The sequence below is a fragment of the Mobula birostris genome, chromosome 14 (genome assembly GCF_030028105.1).
Source record: "Mobula birostris isolate sMobBir1 chromosome 14, sMobBir1.hap1, whole genome shotgun sequence".
Taxonomy (NCBI): domain Eukaryota; kingdom Metazoa; phylum Chordata; class Chondrichthyes; order Myliobatiformes; family Myliobatidae; genus Mobula; species Mobula birostris.
Window position 1 is genome coordinate 42,726,481 of NC_092383.1, and position 16,658 is coordinate 42,743,138.

Consider the following 16,658-nt stretch of genomic DNA (forward strand, 5'->3'; position numbering starts at 1 on the left):
CCTATAATTTGGTGACTATAACTGCACACAAAACTCCAAATTTGGCCTTACCAATGCCTTGTACAATTTTAACATTACATCCCAACTCCTATGCTCCATGCTGTGATTTATAAAGGCCAGCATACCAAAAGCCTTCTTCACCACCCTATCCACATGAGATTCCGCCTTCAGAAAACAATGCACTATTATTCCTAGATCCCCCTGTTCTACTGCATTCTTCATTGCCCTACCATTTACCATGTATGTCCTATTTTGATTAGTCCTACCAAAATGTAGCACCTCACATTTATCAGCATTAAACTGCCACCTGCCATCTTTCAGGCCGCTCTTCTAACTGGCCTAAGTCTCTCTGCAAACTTTGAAAACCTACTTCATAATCCATAATGCCACCTATCTTAGTATCATCTGCATACTTACTAATCCAATTTACCATCCCATCATCCATGTATATGACAAACAACATTGGACCCAGTACAGTTCCCTGCAGCACACCACTAGTCACTGACCTCCAATCTGACAAACATTTATCCACCACTACTCTCTGGCGTCTCCCATACAGCCACTGCTGAATCCATTTTACTAGTTCAATATTATACCTAATGATTGAATCTTCCTAACTAACCTTCCGTTTGGAACTTTGTCAAAGGCCTTACTGAAATCCATATAGACAACATCCACTGCTTTACCCTCGTCAACTTTCCTAGTAACCTCTACAAAAATTTCAATTAGATTTGTCAAACATGACCTTCCACGCACAAATCCATGTTGACTGTTCCTAGTCAGACTCTGTCTATCCAGATAATTATATATACCATCTCTAAGGATATTTTCCATCAATTTACCCACCACTGACGTCAAACTCACAGGCCGATAATTGCTAGGTTTACTCTTAGAACCCTTTTTAAACAATAGAACAATGTGTGCAATACGCCAATCCTCCGGCACCATCCCCGTTTCTAATGACATTTGAAATATTTCTGTCAGAGCTCCTGCTATTTCCACACTAACTTCCCTCAAGGTCCTAGGGAATATCCTGTCAGGACCCGGAGACTTACCACTTTTATATTCCTTAAAAGCACCAGTGCTTCCTCCTCTTTAATCATCATAGTTTCCATAACTTCTCTACCTGTTTCTCTTACCTTACACAATTCAATATTCTTTTCCTTAGTGAATACCGAAGAAAAGAAATTGTTCAAAATCTCCCTCATCTCTTTTGGTTTCACACATGGCTGTCCACTCTGATTCTCTAAGGGACCAATTTTATCCCTCATTATCCTTTTGCTATTAATATAACTGTTGAAACCCTTTGGATTTATCTTCACCTTACTTGCCAAAGCAACCTCGTATCTTTTAGCTTTTCTAATTTCTTTTTACATTCTTTATATTTCTTGAGCACCTCATTTACTCCTGTAGATTCCTGTCTTTTTCCGAACCAAGTTTCCAATATCCCTTGAAAACCATGGCTCTCTCAAACTCTTAACCTTTCCTTTCAACCTTACAGGAACATAAAGATTCTGTAACCTCAAAATTTTGCCTTTAAATGACCTCCATTTCTCTATTACATCCTTCCCGTAAAACAATTTCTCCCAATCCGCTCCTTCTAAATCCCTTTGCATCTCCTCAATGCAATCCTTTGCATTGCCTTTCTCCAATCAAAAATCTCAACCCTGGGTCCAGACCTATCCTTCTCCATAATTATATTGAAACTAATGGCATTGCGATCACTGCACCAGAGGTGCTCCCCAACACATACCTCCGTCACCTGACCTATCTCATTCCCTAACAACACTGCCCCTTCTCTAGTTGGTACCTCTATGTATTGCTGCAAAAAACTATCTTGCACACATTTTACAAACTCCAACATCCAGCCATTTTACAGTATGGACTTAAGTCAAGTCACTTTTTATTGTCATTTGGACCATAACTGCTGGTACAGTACACAGTAAAAACGAGACAACGTTTTTCAGGACCATGGTGCTACATGAAACAATACAAAAACTACAATGAACTATGTAAAACAACACAAAAATTACACTAGACTATGGATCTACCCAGGACTGCATGAAGTACACAGAACAGTGCAGGCATTACAATAAATAATAAACAAGACAATAGGCACAGCGGAGGGCAGTAGGTTTGTTGTCCGATGGGTTGGGGGAAAAGCTGTTACATAAATAAATAGCTGAATGGCGGTGTCTGGGATCACATCTGTTTCTGTACTCCTGCCGAGTATTTCGTTGGAGTGGGATGTAGTACAATTTAATGTCCATTGGAGAGCAGAATGGACGGGAGAGCCGGCTGGCTAGGGCTTGCTTTTTTCCTGGCACAGACTCTTGCCCGTTAGCCTTGCTTCCGCTTCCTTGCACACCGCTTACGACGTCGCCACCTCCGACCACTGGCATCAGGCAACTGCGGGGACTGCGGGCCCGATTCTCTCAGTAAGCCAAGGTCGCGCAATTTAACCAGCAGATCTTCATGAAGGTTTGTTTTTGGGTGATCTCTGTATTGTAGAAGTATCTGGCGATGGTAGATAATTGCTCTGATCTATCCATTGCCCTAAACCCTAATTGTGCCTTAAAATTAAAGAACTAAATTAAAGTAGCACCAGAATCGAAAGGCTGCTGCTCCTGTGCCGTGCCGCCTGTTATGTCTATGTGTGGAAAATTAAAATCTCCCACAATCACAACCTTGTGCTTACAACAGATATCTGCCATCTCCTTACAAATTTGCTCCTCCACTTCTCGCTCCTCTTTAGGTGGTCTATAATACACCCCTATAAGTGTTACTACACCTTTCCCATTCCTCAATTCCACCCAAATAGCCTCTCTAGACGAGCCCTCTAATCTATCCTGCCAGAGCACCACTGTAATATTTTCTCTGACAAGCAATGCAACACCTCCCCCGCTTGTCCCTGTGATTCTATCACACCTGAAGCAACGAAATCCAGGAACATTCGGTTGCCAATCACAAACCTTCTGCAACTGTTTCACTAATAGCTACATCATCATACTTGAGGTATCAATCCATGCTTTAAGCTCATCCACCTTTCTTATAATGCTCCTAGCATTGAAATAAATGCATTTAAGAAATTTTCCACCTCTTACTCTCTGTTTATCACTAACGGTGCAAACAACTTTACTATTTTCTTTTTCTTCCTTCTCCCCTACATCTGTTCCTACACTCTGGTTCCCATCCCCCCTTGTATCTAGTTTAAATCCACTGAAGCCTCTCTAGCAACCCTACCTGCAAGAATATTTGTCCCCCTCCAGTTCATATGTAAACTGTCCTGCGGAATAGGTCCCACCTTCCCCGGAAAACTGCCCAATTATCTATAAATCTGAAGCCCTCCCTCCTGCACCATGTCTTCAGCCATGTGTTAATCTGCGCTATCTTACTATTTCTAAACCCGCCTGCAAGTGGCACTGATAGCAATCCTGAGATTGGTATCCTGGAGGTCCTGTCCTTTAACTTGGCGCCTAACTCCCTAAACTCACCTTTCAGGACCTCCTCACTCTTCCTACCCACGGTGGACCACGACATCCGGCTGCTCACCCTCCCTCTTGAGAATACTGAGAACTCAATCCGAGATATTGCGGAGCTTGCACCAGGGAGGCAACAGACCATCCGGGATTCTCGATCTCTTCCACAGAACCTCGTATCTGTCCCCCTAACTATCGAATCCCCTATCACTACTGCTCTCCTCTTTTCCCTCCTTCCCTTCTGAGCTGAGGGTCCCATCTCGGTGCCAGAGACGCAACCACTGCAACTTGTCCCTGGTAGGTCGTCCCACCAACAGTATCCAAAATGATATTATTGGTGGGAACGGCCACAGGGGTGTTCTGCTCATTCCGTCTATTCCCCTTGCATCTCCTGACAGTCACCCTGCTACCCGTCTCCTGACTCTTAGGGGTGACTATCTCCTTGTAACTCCTGTTTATTTCTGCCTCTGCCTCACAAATGACCACAGTCAGTACAGATTGGAAATGACATCATCTTGTTGACAGTCAACTGTTGCGTACCTCAAGGATACGTGCTTAGCCCAGTGCTCTTGACTGTGTGGCTAAGCTCAAATGTCATCTGTAAGTTTGCCAATGATACAACTACTGTTGGCAGAATTTTAGATGGTGAAGAGGAGAATTACAGGAGTGAGGTCAATCAGCTGGTTGAGTGGTGTTGCGTCAACAATCTTGAACTCAATGTCAGTAAGACCAAAGACTTGATTGTGGCCTTCAGAAAGGGGAAGTCAAGGGAATGCACACCAGTTTTCATCAGTAGTGAAAAGGATAAGCAATTTCAAGATCCTGGGTGTTAACATCTCTGAAGATCTATCCTGGACCCAACATACTGATGTAATTATAAAGAAGGCATGCCAGTTGCTATATTTCATTTGGAGTTTGAGGAGAATTTGTATGTCACCAAAGACTATTGCAAATATCTACAGATGTACCATGGAGTCCATTTTAACTGGTTGCATCACCATCTGGAATGGAGGGGCCACCGCACAGGATCAAAAAAAGCAGCAGAAATTTGCAGACTCAGGCAGTTCCATCATGGGCACTAGCCTACCCATTATTGAGGACACCTTCAAAAGGCGATGCTTCAAAAAGGCTGTATTTGTCATTGAGCACCCCAATCACGCAGGCCATGCCCATGCCCTTTTCTCATTGCTACCATTGACGAGGATGTACAGGAGCCTGAAGACACACTCAATGTATCAACAACAGCTTCTTTCCCTCTGCAATCAGATTTCTGAGTGGACAATGAACCCATGAACACTACCTCAGTATTTTATTCCTTCTCCATTTGCACCACAGGCAGTCCCCGAGGTATGAACATCCGACTTACGAACTACTCGTATTTACGAACGGAGGAAGGAGAACACCGTCTGCCATTTTAAATCTGGTCATGACGCTGTCTGCCATTTTAAGTCGTTGCAGTTAACACTGTGTTGAGTGTGTAACTTTGTATTTGGCTTAAATTTTTCTTAGCAAGATTCACCCTGACCGTGCCCCCCCGCCCCCTTTCCAGTCAGCACCGACCCCACTTGTCCCATTTAACCTGTCTCAGTGTGGGTGGACTTTAGGACCCAGGGGAGCTCAGGTCAGGACCTGCCGCCCACAGCTGCTGCTGAATCTGCAGTGTTTCTGTTCCGTTGACAGAAAACGATCACAATTGAAAATAAAGTGGAAATAGTAAAGCGATTGGAAAGAGGTGAAACACCATTGGACATTGGAAAAGCATTAAGCTACAGTCGGTCAATAGTCCGAACAATTTTAAAGGATAAAGTGAGAATAATGGAGCTTGTGAAAGGCCTTGCCCCGATGAAAGTTACAATTATTACTAAGCAACACGCTGATTTAAATATTGAAATACATACGTTTCTTAAGTGTTTTATATGCATAGAAAGGTAAACTATATACTAAGATAAACGCTTGACTGATGCTAAATAATACCGGATGTACCTGTTCCGACTTACGTACAATCTGACTTAAAGACGGACTCAGGAACGGAACTCGTTCGTAACCCGGGGACTGCCTGTACTTATTTAAGTAATTTTTTTGTTTATATGTTTAGTGTTGTAAATTATAGTATTAGGTGTTGCAGTGTACTGTAACTAAACTAACAAATTACATGACATATGTCAGTGATATATGGGGAAGAGAGGAGAAGATGACGCGACGCAGCGTGTGCGGCCGCTCCGAAATGATATCGTATTTGTAAGTAGGTACTGTGCAGGATCCTGATTTGATGGAGACAGACAGGAGAAGCACAGAGGAACATCTGGAGAAACTTCTGAAATGCCTGCTTCGCTGCTGCTGCTACTGTGTGATCGAGAATCTCCGGAGAGGAAGGCCCCAAATCCTTGCCTTTGCCTATTGCTTGTTGCCAGGGCCGGGGTCGAAGTGTTTGGTGCTCGGTGTCGGAGGGCTGGTCGGAGGCTCGAAGTTTTCAGATGGACTCAAAAGTGGTCGGGTGCTTCCAGGATGCTGCATCGGCAAGATTGCGGTGCTGGAAGCTCATGGCAGGGAGAGTTTTTCTTCCTTCTACTGTCTGTGTGGGATGATGGGACCTTCGAGAGACTTTGAGACTTTTTTTTTACCGTGCCCATGGTCTGTTTATCAAATTATGGTATTGCTTTGCACTGTTGTAACTATATGTTACAATGATATGGTTTTTTGTCAGTTTTTTTTAGTCTGGGTTTGTCTTGTGTTTCTGTGATATTCTGGAGGAACATTGTATTAAATACTAAATGACAATAAAAGAGGACTGCGTGTCCTCGTAATCTAATCTAATATTAAACCTGATTCTGATTTTGAGTTTTGGAATGTACCAGTACAGCTATGGGCAAGGGGTTGAAGTATGTGTAGTTTTTAAGAATTTACTATTTGTATTTTCCCTTGCTTCCTTTGTTTCTCTCCCCCTATTCATAGAAGGTTACAGTCTTGTAGGATGCTAACAAAAAGTATAAGGCGCAGATGTGCTTATTTGTAACATTGAAATGCCAAATTGCACTGTACATTTAGAAATGTTGCATTGAACTTACCTAAGTAAAACATTCTGCTGTTGCTGAATAGACTTCTATTCTCACCTTGCTCGATCTGGTATTCATCTGGTATAATTGTGAATAAGGTAGTTCACGTATCTGGGGGAAATTGGACATGTAACTGGTCAGATGACTTTGGAGCTTTTAAGTCCTCAGTTGAGTTTAATCTGATGTTGAGTTAATTTAGTGGGTATAAACTGCTCTCAATTATTTGATTATTCAATAACTGTACCATTTATGTGAGGTTAAAAAAAATCCAGTATTACATAAACTTATTGAAAACTTAAATTATTGGAACTTGTATATATTGGAGTATTAAAAAGATGGATGTTCTTCATACGTGGGGCAGCATTGAGGTTGCCTGTTTATTTCTTATCCAAATTCTCCAACGACATCATTTGAGGAAGCTTGTTGAATGTATTATGATACTAGGATTATAATGTATTCTAGGATTTTATAAAATGGCTCCAAAGATGCATGATTACATTTGGTTGCAATCTTCCAAAATTCCCTAGATTATAAACACCTAATGGATTTGCAAACTCCAATTGTAATGCCTCTATTCAGAAAACAGGGGTTTTGAAAAGTGGCCAATTAGTTTAATAGCTGTCATCTTTGGGGAAAGTACTGGAATTTGTTAAGAAAACAGTATCAGAATGTTTAAAAATGATTGCAATTTAGTAAGATCGACTTAGTTTTATGAAATTAGAATCATTTTTGACATTTGTTACAGATTCTACATCGAGAATAAGTGTAGCTAATGGGGTGCCACTGCAAACCTTAACTGCAGTTGCAAAGATGGCTGGGAAAGCAAGATGAGAGACAGCAAAGAGATAGAGGTAAGTTGATTTGGGCAAAAAAATTGATAGATGCAGTATAATGTCAGTTGAGTTTATTATGTGCACAAGTGCATGTATTCACAAGTGCAATGAAAACCTTACAGCAGTAGCACGGGCACATAACATAGATACAATCTTTACAGTAGAAATAAAATATAAATTATGCTAGAAGGAACACAATTAGAACTATAAAAGAAAGTTTATTGTAGTTCATAGTGTAATAGTGTTGCTATGCTGAGGTAGTGATTAAGATTGTGCAGGTTGGTTGAAGAGCTGAAGGAAAATACTTGTAGCAGGCAGTCAAGCGCTCTGACTGAGCGGATTGACTGCCCTTCTTATAGGGTTGCATCCATGGTCAGGTATTGTTGGAGGAGGACATGATAACTGTGGGCACAATAGGGAATTTCTGAGAATGGTGGGTCCCTCAGGCTCAAATGTATTGTAAATAGTAATAGTCGTATTTTAATTTGAAACTAAATAACATTCTGATTATTGTAATAATTGGTTAGTGAATAAACTTTTTTTAAAATAAGTGAAGTAGCTGCCGTTCAAAGTCAATTTATTATTAAGGCAAGTATATGTTGCCATACACTACTCTGATTCATTTTCTTGCAGGAATTCACAGTAGAGCAAAGAAATACAATAGAATCAATGAAAACCTACACAAAAAGACTGACCAATGTACAAAAGAAAATCGTCTGTACAAATACAAAAAACAAAAAGGCAAACGAACAATAAATAATACTGAGAAGATGAGATAAAGAGTACTCAAAAATGAGTCCATGGGTTGTGGATTCAGTTCAGTTTTGAGATGAAATTCATCAACGCTGGTTCAGGAACCTGATGGTTGAAAGGTAATAACCGTCCCTGAACATGAAGGTGTGGGATCTAAGACTTTAGTACCCCAACCCTCTCTTCCTGATAGCAGCAGCGCGAAGAGAGCTCTACCTGGATAGTGAGGGTTCTTGATGATGGATGCTGCTTCCTTGTGGCAGCACTCTATGTAGATCTCACAAATAAGAGAAACCTGCAGATGCTGGATACTTGAGGAACACACACAAAATGTTGGAGGAACTCAGCAGGCCAGGGAGTATCTGTGGAAAAGAGTATAGTCGATGTTTTGGGGCGTAGGGTTCTGTCGAAGGGTATTGGTCTGAAATGTTAACTGTACTCTTCCAATAGAGCTGCCTGGCCTGCTGAGTTCCTCTAGCATTTTGTGTGTGTTGCTCCTTGTAGGTGTGTTCAATGTTGGTGAAGGCTTGTCCTGTAATGGACTAGGCTGTATCCACCTTTTTTGTAGGCTTTTTTGTTTTTGGGCATTGTTGACTGGCCATGATGCACCCAGTCAGGATATTCTCTACTGTGCATCTGTGGTAGCATGCTGAAGTTTTAGATACGTACTGAATCTGCGCAAACTTCTTAGAAAATATAGATGCTGCTGTGTATACCACAGATATTTTAATTAGTAATTAGTCTCACATTGACTTGAATTCTTACAGCAAATTACTAAGCAATGGACTTTGGGAAAGGGTCAAGTGATCTCAATGTCAGAATCCTTATGAACATCACTATTGTAAATTTACTATTTGATGTCTGTAATCAAATAATTGACACCTATCCCCTTGTACCTTGAATTTTTGGTTGTGCTTTAAACATTCATAACAATAAAAAATCACTCACTTTTATCTCATTTTAAATGCTGTTGCATTTTGAACTGATTGTTGCTAGCATTTTTAATTGGCACAACTGAGATTGGTAGTTGTTTAAGAAGCTTTGCAATATTTTACAATTATACAGAATTTCCGTTGGCATTTTTCTCAAACCTATATTGCTATACTTCTAAGATTTGCTTAGTTTTCAGAGGTTTTGGGTTCATTTTTCTTTTCATGCAGTTTTATTTTCCCAAATCTTTATTTTTGGATTGTAATAGTTCAATAGTTGTATCAAAGAATGTATACAATATACAACCTGAAATTCTCACTCTCTGCAGACATCTTTGAAGCAGAAGAAAAATCACAGGGAATGAATTACAGAGGAACATACTGTAAGAACCCCAAAGTGCTCTACCACACAAACAAGCAGCATCAAATCCTCCCCCTGCCCCACTTACTTTAGCATAAGCAGTAGCATTCCCATCACTCACCGTGCAAGCAACACAAAAGCCCCCAAAGAGGGATCATGGTCTACAGTACTTCAAAAACTAACTGGTCACCCCAACATTTTCGACATCTCACAGGTGCCCTCTCTCACTAATGAGGGATAGACAGATATTACTCCTACAGTGACAGGGGGAGACAACGATTGCTATTTCAGTGTTACAGACAATCTGAAATTTTGCTTTTTATTTCAAGTTCCCTGACTCGAGAATTGGCAGCAAACTCTCCCTCACCATTGAGAGAGATTGATCGATTACCAAGTGCAGAGTCCTCCGATAGCCGCTCTTGCTGTCTTTAATTTTCCGGCTCTCACTACGCTTCAGTTTGCAACACTGGCGGGTGTTCGTGTCCACAGGCTGTGCAAGGCTCTGAAGACACCAGACTTTAAGCTGAACCTGAACGTAACTGAGATGCGGGCAATCGGCAAGCTCCAAGAACGGGAACATACCGTCGTGCAGAACTGTAATTGTGAGTGCCGCTGTATATCAAAGATCCCGATAGGACTCCAGCCACCCTGAAAAGGAAACTAGAGACATTAAAATAGGAAGAATTTAAATGTTTTGCTGTGAACTGGGAGAAGTCACCTTCTGGTGCCATCTTTAGCTCTGCCCAAAGAAGACAGGTTATCTGAGAATTGAGTTAGATTTTGGACCCCTTTTATGTTTGAACATACTGAGTCTCAACTATGAATGCTTTCTCCATGAGCTCTATGGTGGTTCAAAATTTTAATCTCATATTTAAATGTCCATATCTTTCACTCAAAATCTTGTGTTGAATTAATGTATTGATTAAAAGAGCTAATATGATGAATTTTGGTGAGCAAATGTGAGGGATTTTGGGACTCCTGACCTCAAAGGCTACTTTTTATGTATGATATTTTTCCTTGATGTCTACCTGGACTGCACTTTCTCTGTAGCTGTTACACTTTATTCTGCATTCTCTATTCTACTACTACAATGTACTGACACAAAATGATCTGTATGAACAGTATTCAAGACAAGCATTTCATTGTATGTCAATACACATGACAGTAGTAAACTAATTCAAAATAATAGCCAGCATACACGAGGAAATCTGCAGATGCTGGAAATTCAAGCAACACACACAAAAAATGCTGGTGGAAGGCAGCAGGCCAGGCAGCATCTATAAGAAGAGGTACAGTCGATGTTTCAAGCTGGGACCCTTCGTCAGGACTAACTGAAAGAGGAGATAGTAAGGGATTTGAAAGTAGGAGGGGGAGGGGAGATCTGAAATGATAGTAGAAGACAGGAGGGGAGGGGTGGATCTAAGAGCTGGAAAGTTGATTGGCGAAAGGAATACCAAGTCAAGTCACTTTTTATTGTCATTTGGACCATAACTGCTGGTACAGTACACAGTAAAAACGAGACAACATTATTCAGGACCATGGTGCTACATGAAACAATACAAAAACTACACTGAACTACGTAAAACAACACAAAAACTACACTAGACTACAGACCTACCTGGGACTGCATAAAGTACACAGAACAGTGCAGGCATTACAATAAATAAACAAGACAATAGGCACAGCGGAGGGCAGTAGGTTGGTAGTCCGATGGCTTAGGGGGAAAACTGTTACATAAATAAACAGCTGAATGGCGGCGTCCGGGGTCACGTCTGTTTCTGTACTCCCTTTGAGTACTTCATTGGAGTTGGAAGTAGTCCAATTTAATGTCCATTGGAGAGCAGAATGGACAGGAGAGCTGGCTGGCTTGCTTTTTTCCTGGCACGGATTCCTGCCCGCTCACCTCGCTTCCACTTCCTCGTGCACCGATTACAACGTCCCCACCTCCGGTCATTGGCATCAGGCAACTTCAAGGACTGCGGGCCCGATTTCCTCAGCAAGCGGACATTGGAGAGCAGAATGGATGGGAGAGCTGGCTGGCTAGGGCTTGCTTTTTTCCGGGCACAGACTCCTGCCCGCTGGCCTCGCTTCTGCTTCCTTGCACATCGCTTACGACATCTCCATTTCTGGCCATTGGCATCAGGCAAATCCGAGGACTGCGGGCCCAATTCTCTCAGCAGGCCGAGGTTGCGCAATTTAACCAGCAGATCTTCATGAAGGTTTGTTTTTGGGTGAGATCTGTATTGTGAAGTATCTGGCAATGGTAGATAGTCGCTCTGTTATCCATTGCTTTAAACCCTAATTGTGCCTAAAATTAAATTAAAAAACTATATTAAGGTAGCACCAGATCCGAAAGGCTGCTGCCGCCGTGCTGTGCTGCCTGCTGGATCAGACTGGAGAAGGGAGAGAATCATGGGACAGGAAGCCTGGGGAGAGAGAGAGAGAAGAGGGGAGGGGAGCCCGGAGGGTGGAGAGCAGGCAAGCAGTTATAGAGAGAGGGACAGGGGGAGGAAAAGTGGGGGGGGGGGGAAGAGGATAAATAAATAAGGGATGGGGTGTGAAGGATAGGAGGGGTATTAACAGAAGTTAGAGAAGTCAATATTCATGCCATCAGGTTGGAGGCTACCCAGACGGAATATAAGGTGTTATTCACACTATAACCATAGTGTGGCTTCATCTTGACAGTAGAGGAGGCTTAGGATAGACATATCAGAATGGGATGTGGAATTAAAATGTGTGGCCACTGGGAGATCTTGCTTTCTCTGGCGGACAGAGTGTAGGTGTTCAGCAAAACGGTCTCCCAGCCTGCGTCGGGTCTTGCCGGGAGCACCGGACGCAGTATATCACCCCAGCCGACTCACAAGTGAAGTGTCGCCTCACCTGGAAGGACTGTCTGGGTCTTCCACCACCTCCAACGGGATCCCGCCACCGGACACATCTTTCCCTCCCCCTCTTTCTGCTTTCCGCAGGGATTGTTCCCTACATGACTCCCTTGTCCATTCGTTCCCCCCCCCCCGTCCCTTCCCACCCATCTCCCTCCCGGCACTTATCTTTGTAAGCGGAAGAAGTGCTGCACATGCCCTTACACTTCCTCCTTCACCACCATTCAGGGCCCCAGACAGTCCTTCCAGGTGAGGTGACACTTCACCTGTGAGTTGGCTGGGGTGATATACTGCGTCCGGTGCTCCTGATGTGGCCTTCTATATATTGGTGAGACCCGACGCAGGCTGGGAGACTGTTAAGCTGAACACCTACGCTCTGTCCGCCAGAGAAAGCAGGATCTCCCGGTGGCCACACATTTTAATTCCACATCCCATTCCCATTCTGACATGTCTATCCACGGCCTCCTCTACTGTCAAGATGAAGCCACACTCAGGTTGGAGGAACAACACCTATCCACCTGGATAGCCTCCAACCTGATGACTTCTCTAACTTCCGTTAATGCCCCTCCTCCTCTTCACACCTCATCCCTTATTTATTTAATATTTTTTATTTTCCCCCTTTTTTCTCTTTTTTTCTCCCTCTGTCCCTCTCACATTGTCTGCTGTCCACTCTCCTGTCTCCCCTCCCCCCTTCTCTCTCTCCTCAGGCTTCCCGTCCCATGATCCTCTCCCTTCTGCAGTCTGGTATCCCTTTTGCCAATCAACTTTCCAGCTCTTAGATCCACCCCACCCCTCCTGTCTTCTCCTATCATTTCGGATCTCCCCCTCCTACTTTCAAATCTCTTACTATCTCTTCTTTCAGTTAGTCCTGACGAAGGGTTCTGGCCTGAAACGTCCACTATATCTCTTCCTATAGATGTTGCTTGGCCTGCTGCGTTCCACCAGCATTTTTTGTGTGTGTTAGCCAGCATACTCTTGAATTGGATGGCCTCCTCTGCTGTGACAACTCAATGCTGTTGGTGATGGGAAAGATACATATAGTGGCCACTTTTAGGTATCTCCTGTAATAAAGAGGCCATAGAGTCCATGTTTGTAGTCTTCTGCTTCCGTTGTAGCCCACTCACATCAAGATTCGACAAGTTGTGTTTTCAGAGATGTCCTTTTGCACACCATTTTCGTAATGTTATTTGAGTTATTGTTGTTCACTGTCAGCTTGAACCAGTCTGACCATTCTCCTCTGACCTCGCTCATTAACAACGTGTTTTTGTCGCAGAACTGGAAGTTTTTTGTTTTGCCACATCATTCTCTGTAAACTTTAGAGACTGTTACGCACGAAAATCCTAGGAGATCCCAGTTTCTGAGCTACTCAGCTTAATTCCGCACTGACAATTATTCCATGGTCAAAGTCACTTAGATAACATTTCTTCCCATTCTGATGTTTGGTCTGGACAACAACTGAACCTCTTGACCATGTTTGCAGGCTTTTATGCATCGAGTTGCTGCTACCGAATTAAGTAGCCATTGAGTGTATGTGCAAAGAAAGCAATTTTTTTTTTTTACCTCTGGTGAAATTTGTTTTTGATCTTGATGTTTGAAAATGTGAACAAAGATACGCATAATTTCCTAATGCTTTACTGATTTGTTGAGTTTGATGTGAAATTTGAAACTGCTTGTTTTCTAGCTGAAATATAAGCTCCAAATTTTACTGAGTTTTCTAAGCCATTCTAGTCTTTAGTGCTAGTAGGTCACGAAAATGCAGAAACTTCAAAATTCTGCCAGTGAATTCCCAGAGTCATAGAGTACTACAGCACAGAAACTGGCCCTTTGGCCCATCTAGTCCATTCCAAACTATTATTTTGCTTAGTCTCATTTACATGCACCTGGTCCATCGCCCACTCATCCAGGTACTTATCCAATTACACTCAAAAATGTCAAAATCAAATCCACATTCATCACATCAGTTGGCAGCTAGTTCAATGCTCTTACCACCGTCTGAGTGAAGAAATTCCCCCTCTGATTCTCCTTAAATATTTCACCTTTCACCCATAACCTATCACCTCTAGTTCTAGTCTCACTGAAACTCAGTTGAAAAAAGCCTGCTTGCATTTACTGTATCTATAACACTGAATTTTGTATATTTCTGTCAAATCTCCCCTGATTTTCCTACACATCAGGGAATAACGTCCTAACGTATTCAGCCTTTCCTTGTTACTCAGGTCCTCAAGCCCTTTCAATGTCTTTGTAAAGTTTTCTGTATATTCTTTCAACCTTATTGATACCTTTCCTGTAGGTGGGTGGCCAGAACTGCACACGAAACTTCAAATTAGGCATCATCAATGTCTTATACAACTTCAGCATTACATCCCAACTCCTGTATTGAATACTTTGATTTATGAGTCATAAGCCCTGTGACACAGGCCTCCAGTCAGAGAGGCAAAAATCTACTACCATTCTGACTTCTCCTGTGAAGCCATTGCCAAATTTAATTTACTACCTCATCCTGAATGGCAAGCAACTGAACTTTCATGACCAGCCTCCCATGCAGGACCTTCTGAAAGGTCTTGCTAAAGTCCACGTAGACAAGCCCCACTTCCTCTTCTTTATCAGCTTTCTTGGTAATCTCCCTGGAAAAGCTCTGGTTAGGCACAAACTACCACGCACAAAGCCATGTTGACTATCTCTAAATAGGTCCCGTCTATCCAAATAATTATATTTCTGGTCACTTGGAATACCTTTCCATAATTTACCTACTATTGATGTCAGGCTCCCTGTAATTTCCCAGTTTATTCTCAGAGCGTTTCTTAAACAGCAGAACAGCATTAGCAATCCTCCAATCCTTCGCACCTCCCCTGTGGCTGAGGCAGTTTTAACTACCTCTGCTAGGACCCCTGCAATATTTGCACTAATTCCCACAAGGTCTGAGGTGACATCTTGTCAGTTCCTGGAGATTTATCTTTCCTAATATGTCTCAAGGCAGCAAACACCACCTCCTCTGTAATCCGTATATGGTCCAAGAACTCACTGCTGTTTTGCTTCAGTTCTGTAGGCTGTGTCCGGGACTTGAGTAAATACTGATGCAAAAAATCCATTTAAGATTTCCCCATCTATTTCGACTCCGTGCATAGATGATCACACTGATTATCAAGAGGATCAGTTTTATCTCTTTGCTGTCCTTTTGCTCTTATTATATCTGTAGAAGCTTTTGTGATTCCTTTGTTGTCTACCAGAGCAACCTCATGCCTTTTATAACCCTCCTGATTTTCTCCTTAAGTATTCTCCTTAAGCATTGCTTATACTGTTCATGTACCTCATTTGTTCCTACTGGCCTATACTTGTTATGCACCTCCTTTTTATTCTTAATCAGGGCCTCACACCATGATTCTTTAAACCTTTTGGCCTTGCCTTTTTTTTTCTAACAGGAATGTTCAAACTCTGTACTCCCAAAATTTTGCTTTTGAAGGCCTCACATTTACTAAGCATTCCTTTGTGAGAAAACAACCTATCCCAATCCACACTTGCCAGATCCTTTCTGATGCCATCCAGATTGTTCCATCTCCTATTTAGAATGTCAGTCCCAGGACCAGACTTGTCCTTCTCCATAATTATTTTAAAAGTAATGAAATTATGATCACTAAATCAAAACTATTCTCCTATACACACGTTTGTCACCTGCCCTGTCCCATTTCCTAATAGATATAGTCTCACACTCTCTTTAGTTGGGACGTAGATTAAGGAAACTTTCCTGAACACATTTGACAGATTCTATCCCATCCGGCCCATTTACAGTATGAGAGTCCCATTGAATCTGTGGAAAGTTAACACCACCTACTATCAAAATTTTGTTTTCTAAATCCTGCTGACTATTGGGACCATTAATGTGGTTGTTCCTTTCTTGATCGTCCGTTCTACCTTTATAGCCTCATTAGACGAGCCTTCCAGTCTGGTCTGTTTGAACACTGTGACTTTTGCCTTGACTAGTAATGCCATCCCTCCCACTCTTTGTCTAAACTAGCGGTACTCTGCAACGTTGAGCTGGCAGTTTTTACCCTCCTGCAACCAAATCTCACTAATGGTTACAATGGCATAATTCCATGTGCTGATCCATGCTGTAAGGTCATGAACCTTATCTACAATACTCCTTGCATTGAAATCTACACAACTCAGAACATTATTTGTGCCATGCTCAGCCTTTTCCTGTAAACTTAACAACACTTTTCCCTGTAACCACTCCATTATCTTCCCTGGTATTTGGTCCCATCCCCCTGCAATTCTAGTTTAAAACTCCCAGAGCAGCACTAGCAAACCGTTCTGTCTGAACAGGTTACACCTTCTCTGAAGACAGTCCAGTTGAAATATCTGAAGCCTTCCCTC

The 16,658-nt window shown here is 42.3% G+C and overlaps 1 protein-coding gene across 3 annotated transcripts in view; it reads left to right on the forward strand.

Moving 5' to 3' along the window:
- Positions 1-16,658, forward strand: part of LOC140209864 (zinc finger protein 280C-like) — a 164,689-nt gene that overhangs the window by 18,481 nt on the left and 129,550 nt on the right. For 2 of the 3 annotated variants that reach the window (XM_072278451.1, XM_072278453.1), the window contains exon 2: positions 7,278-7,383. The exons of the other annotated variant lie outside the window; for it this stretch is intronic. In XM_072278451.1, coding sequence (XP_072134552.1) covers positions 7,360-7,383 — 24 coding nt within the window. In that variant the 5' untranslated portion in view covers positions 7,278-7,359. The remainder of the gene's footprint in view (positions 1-7,277; positions 7,384-16,658) is intronic. 3 annotated transcript variants of the gene reach the window in all.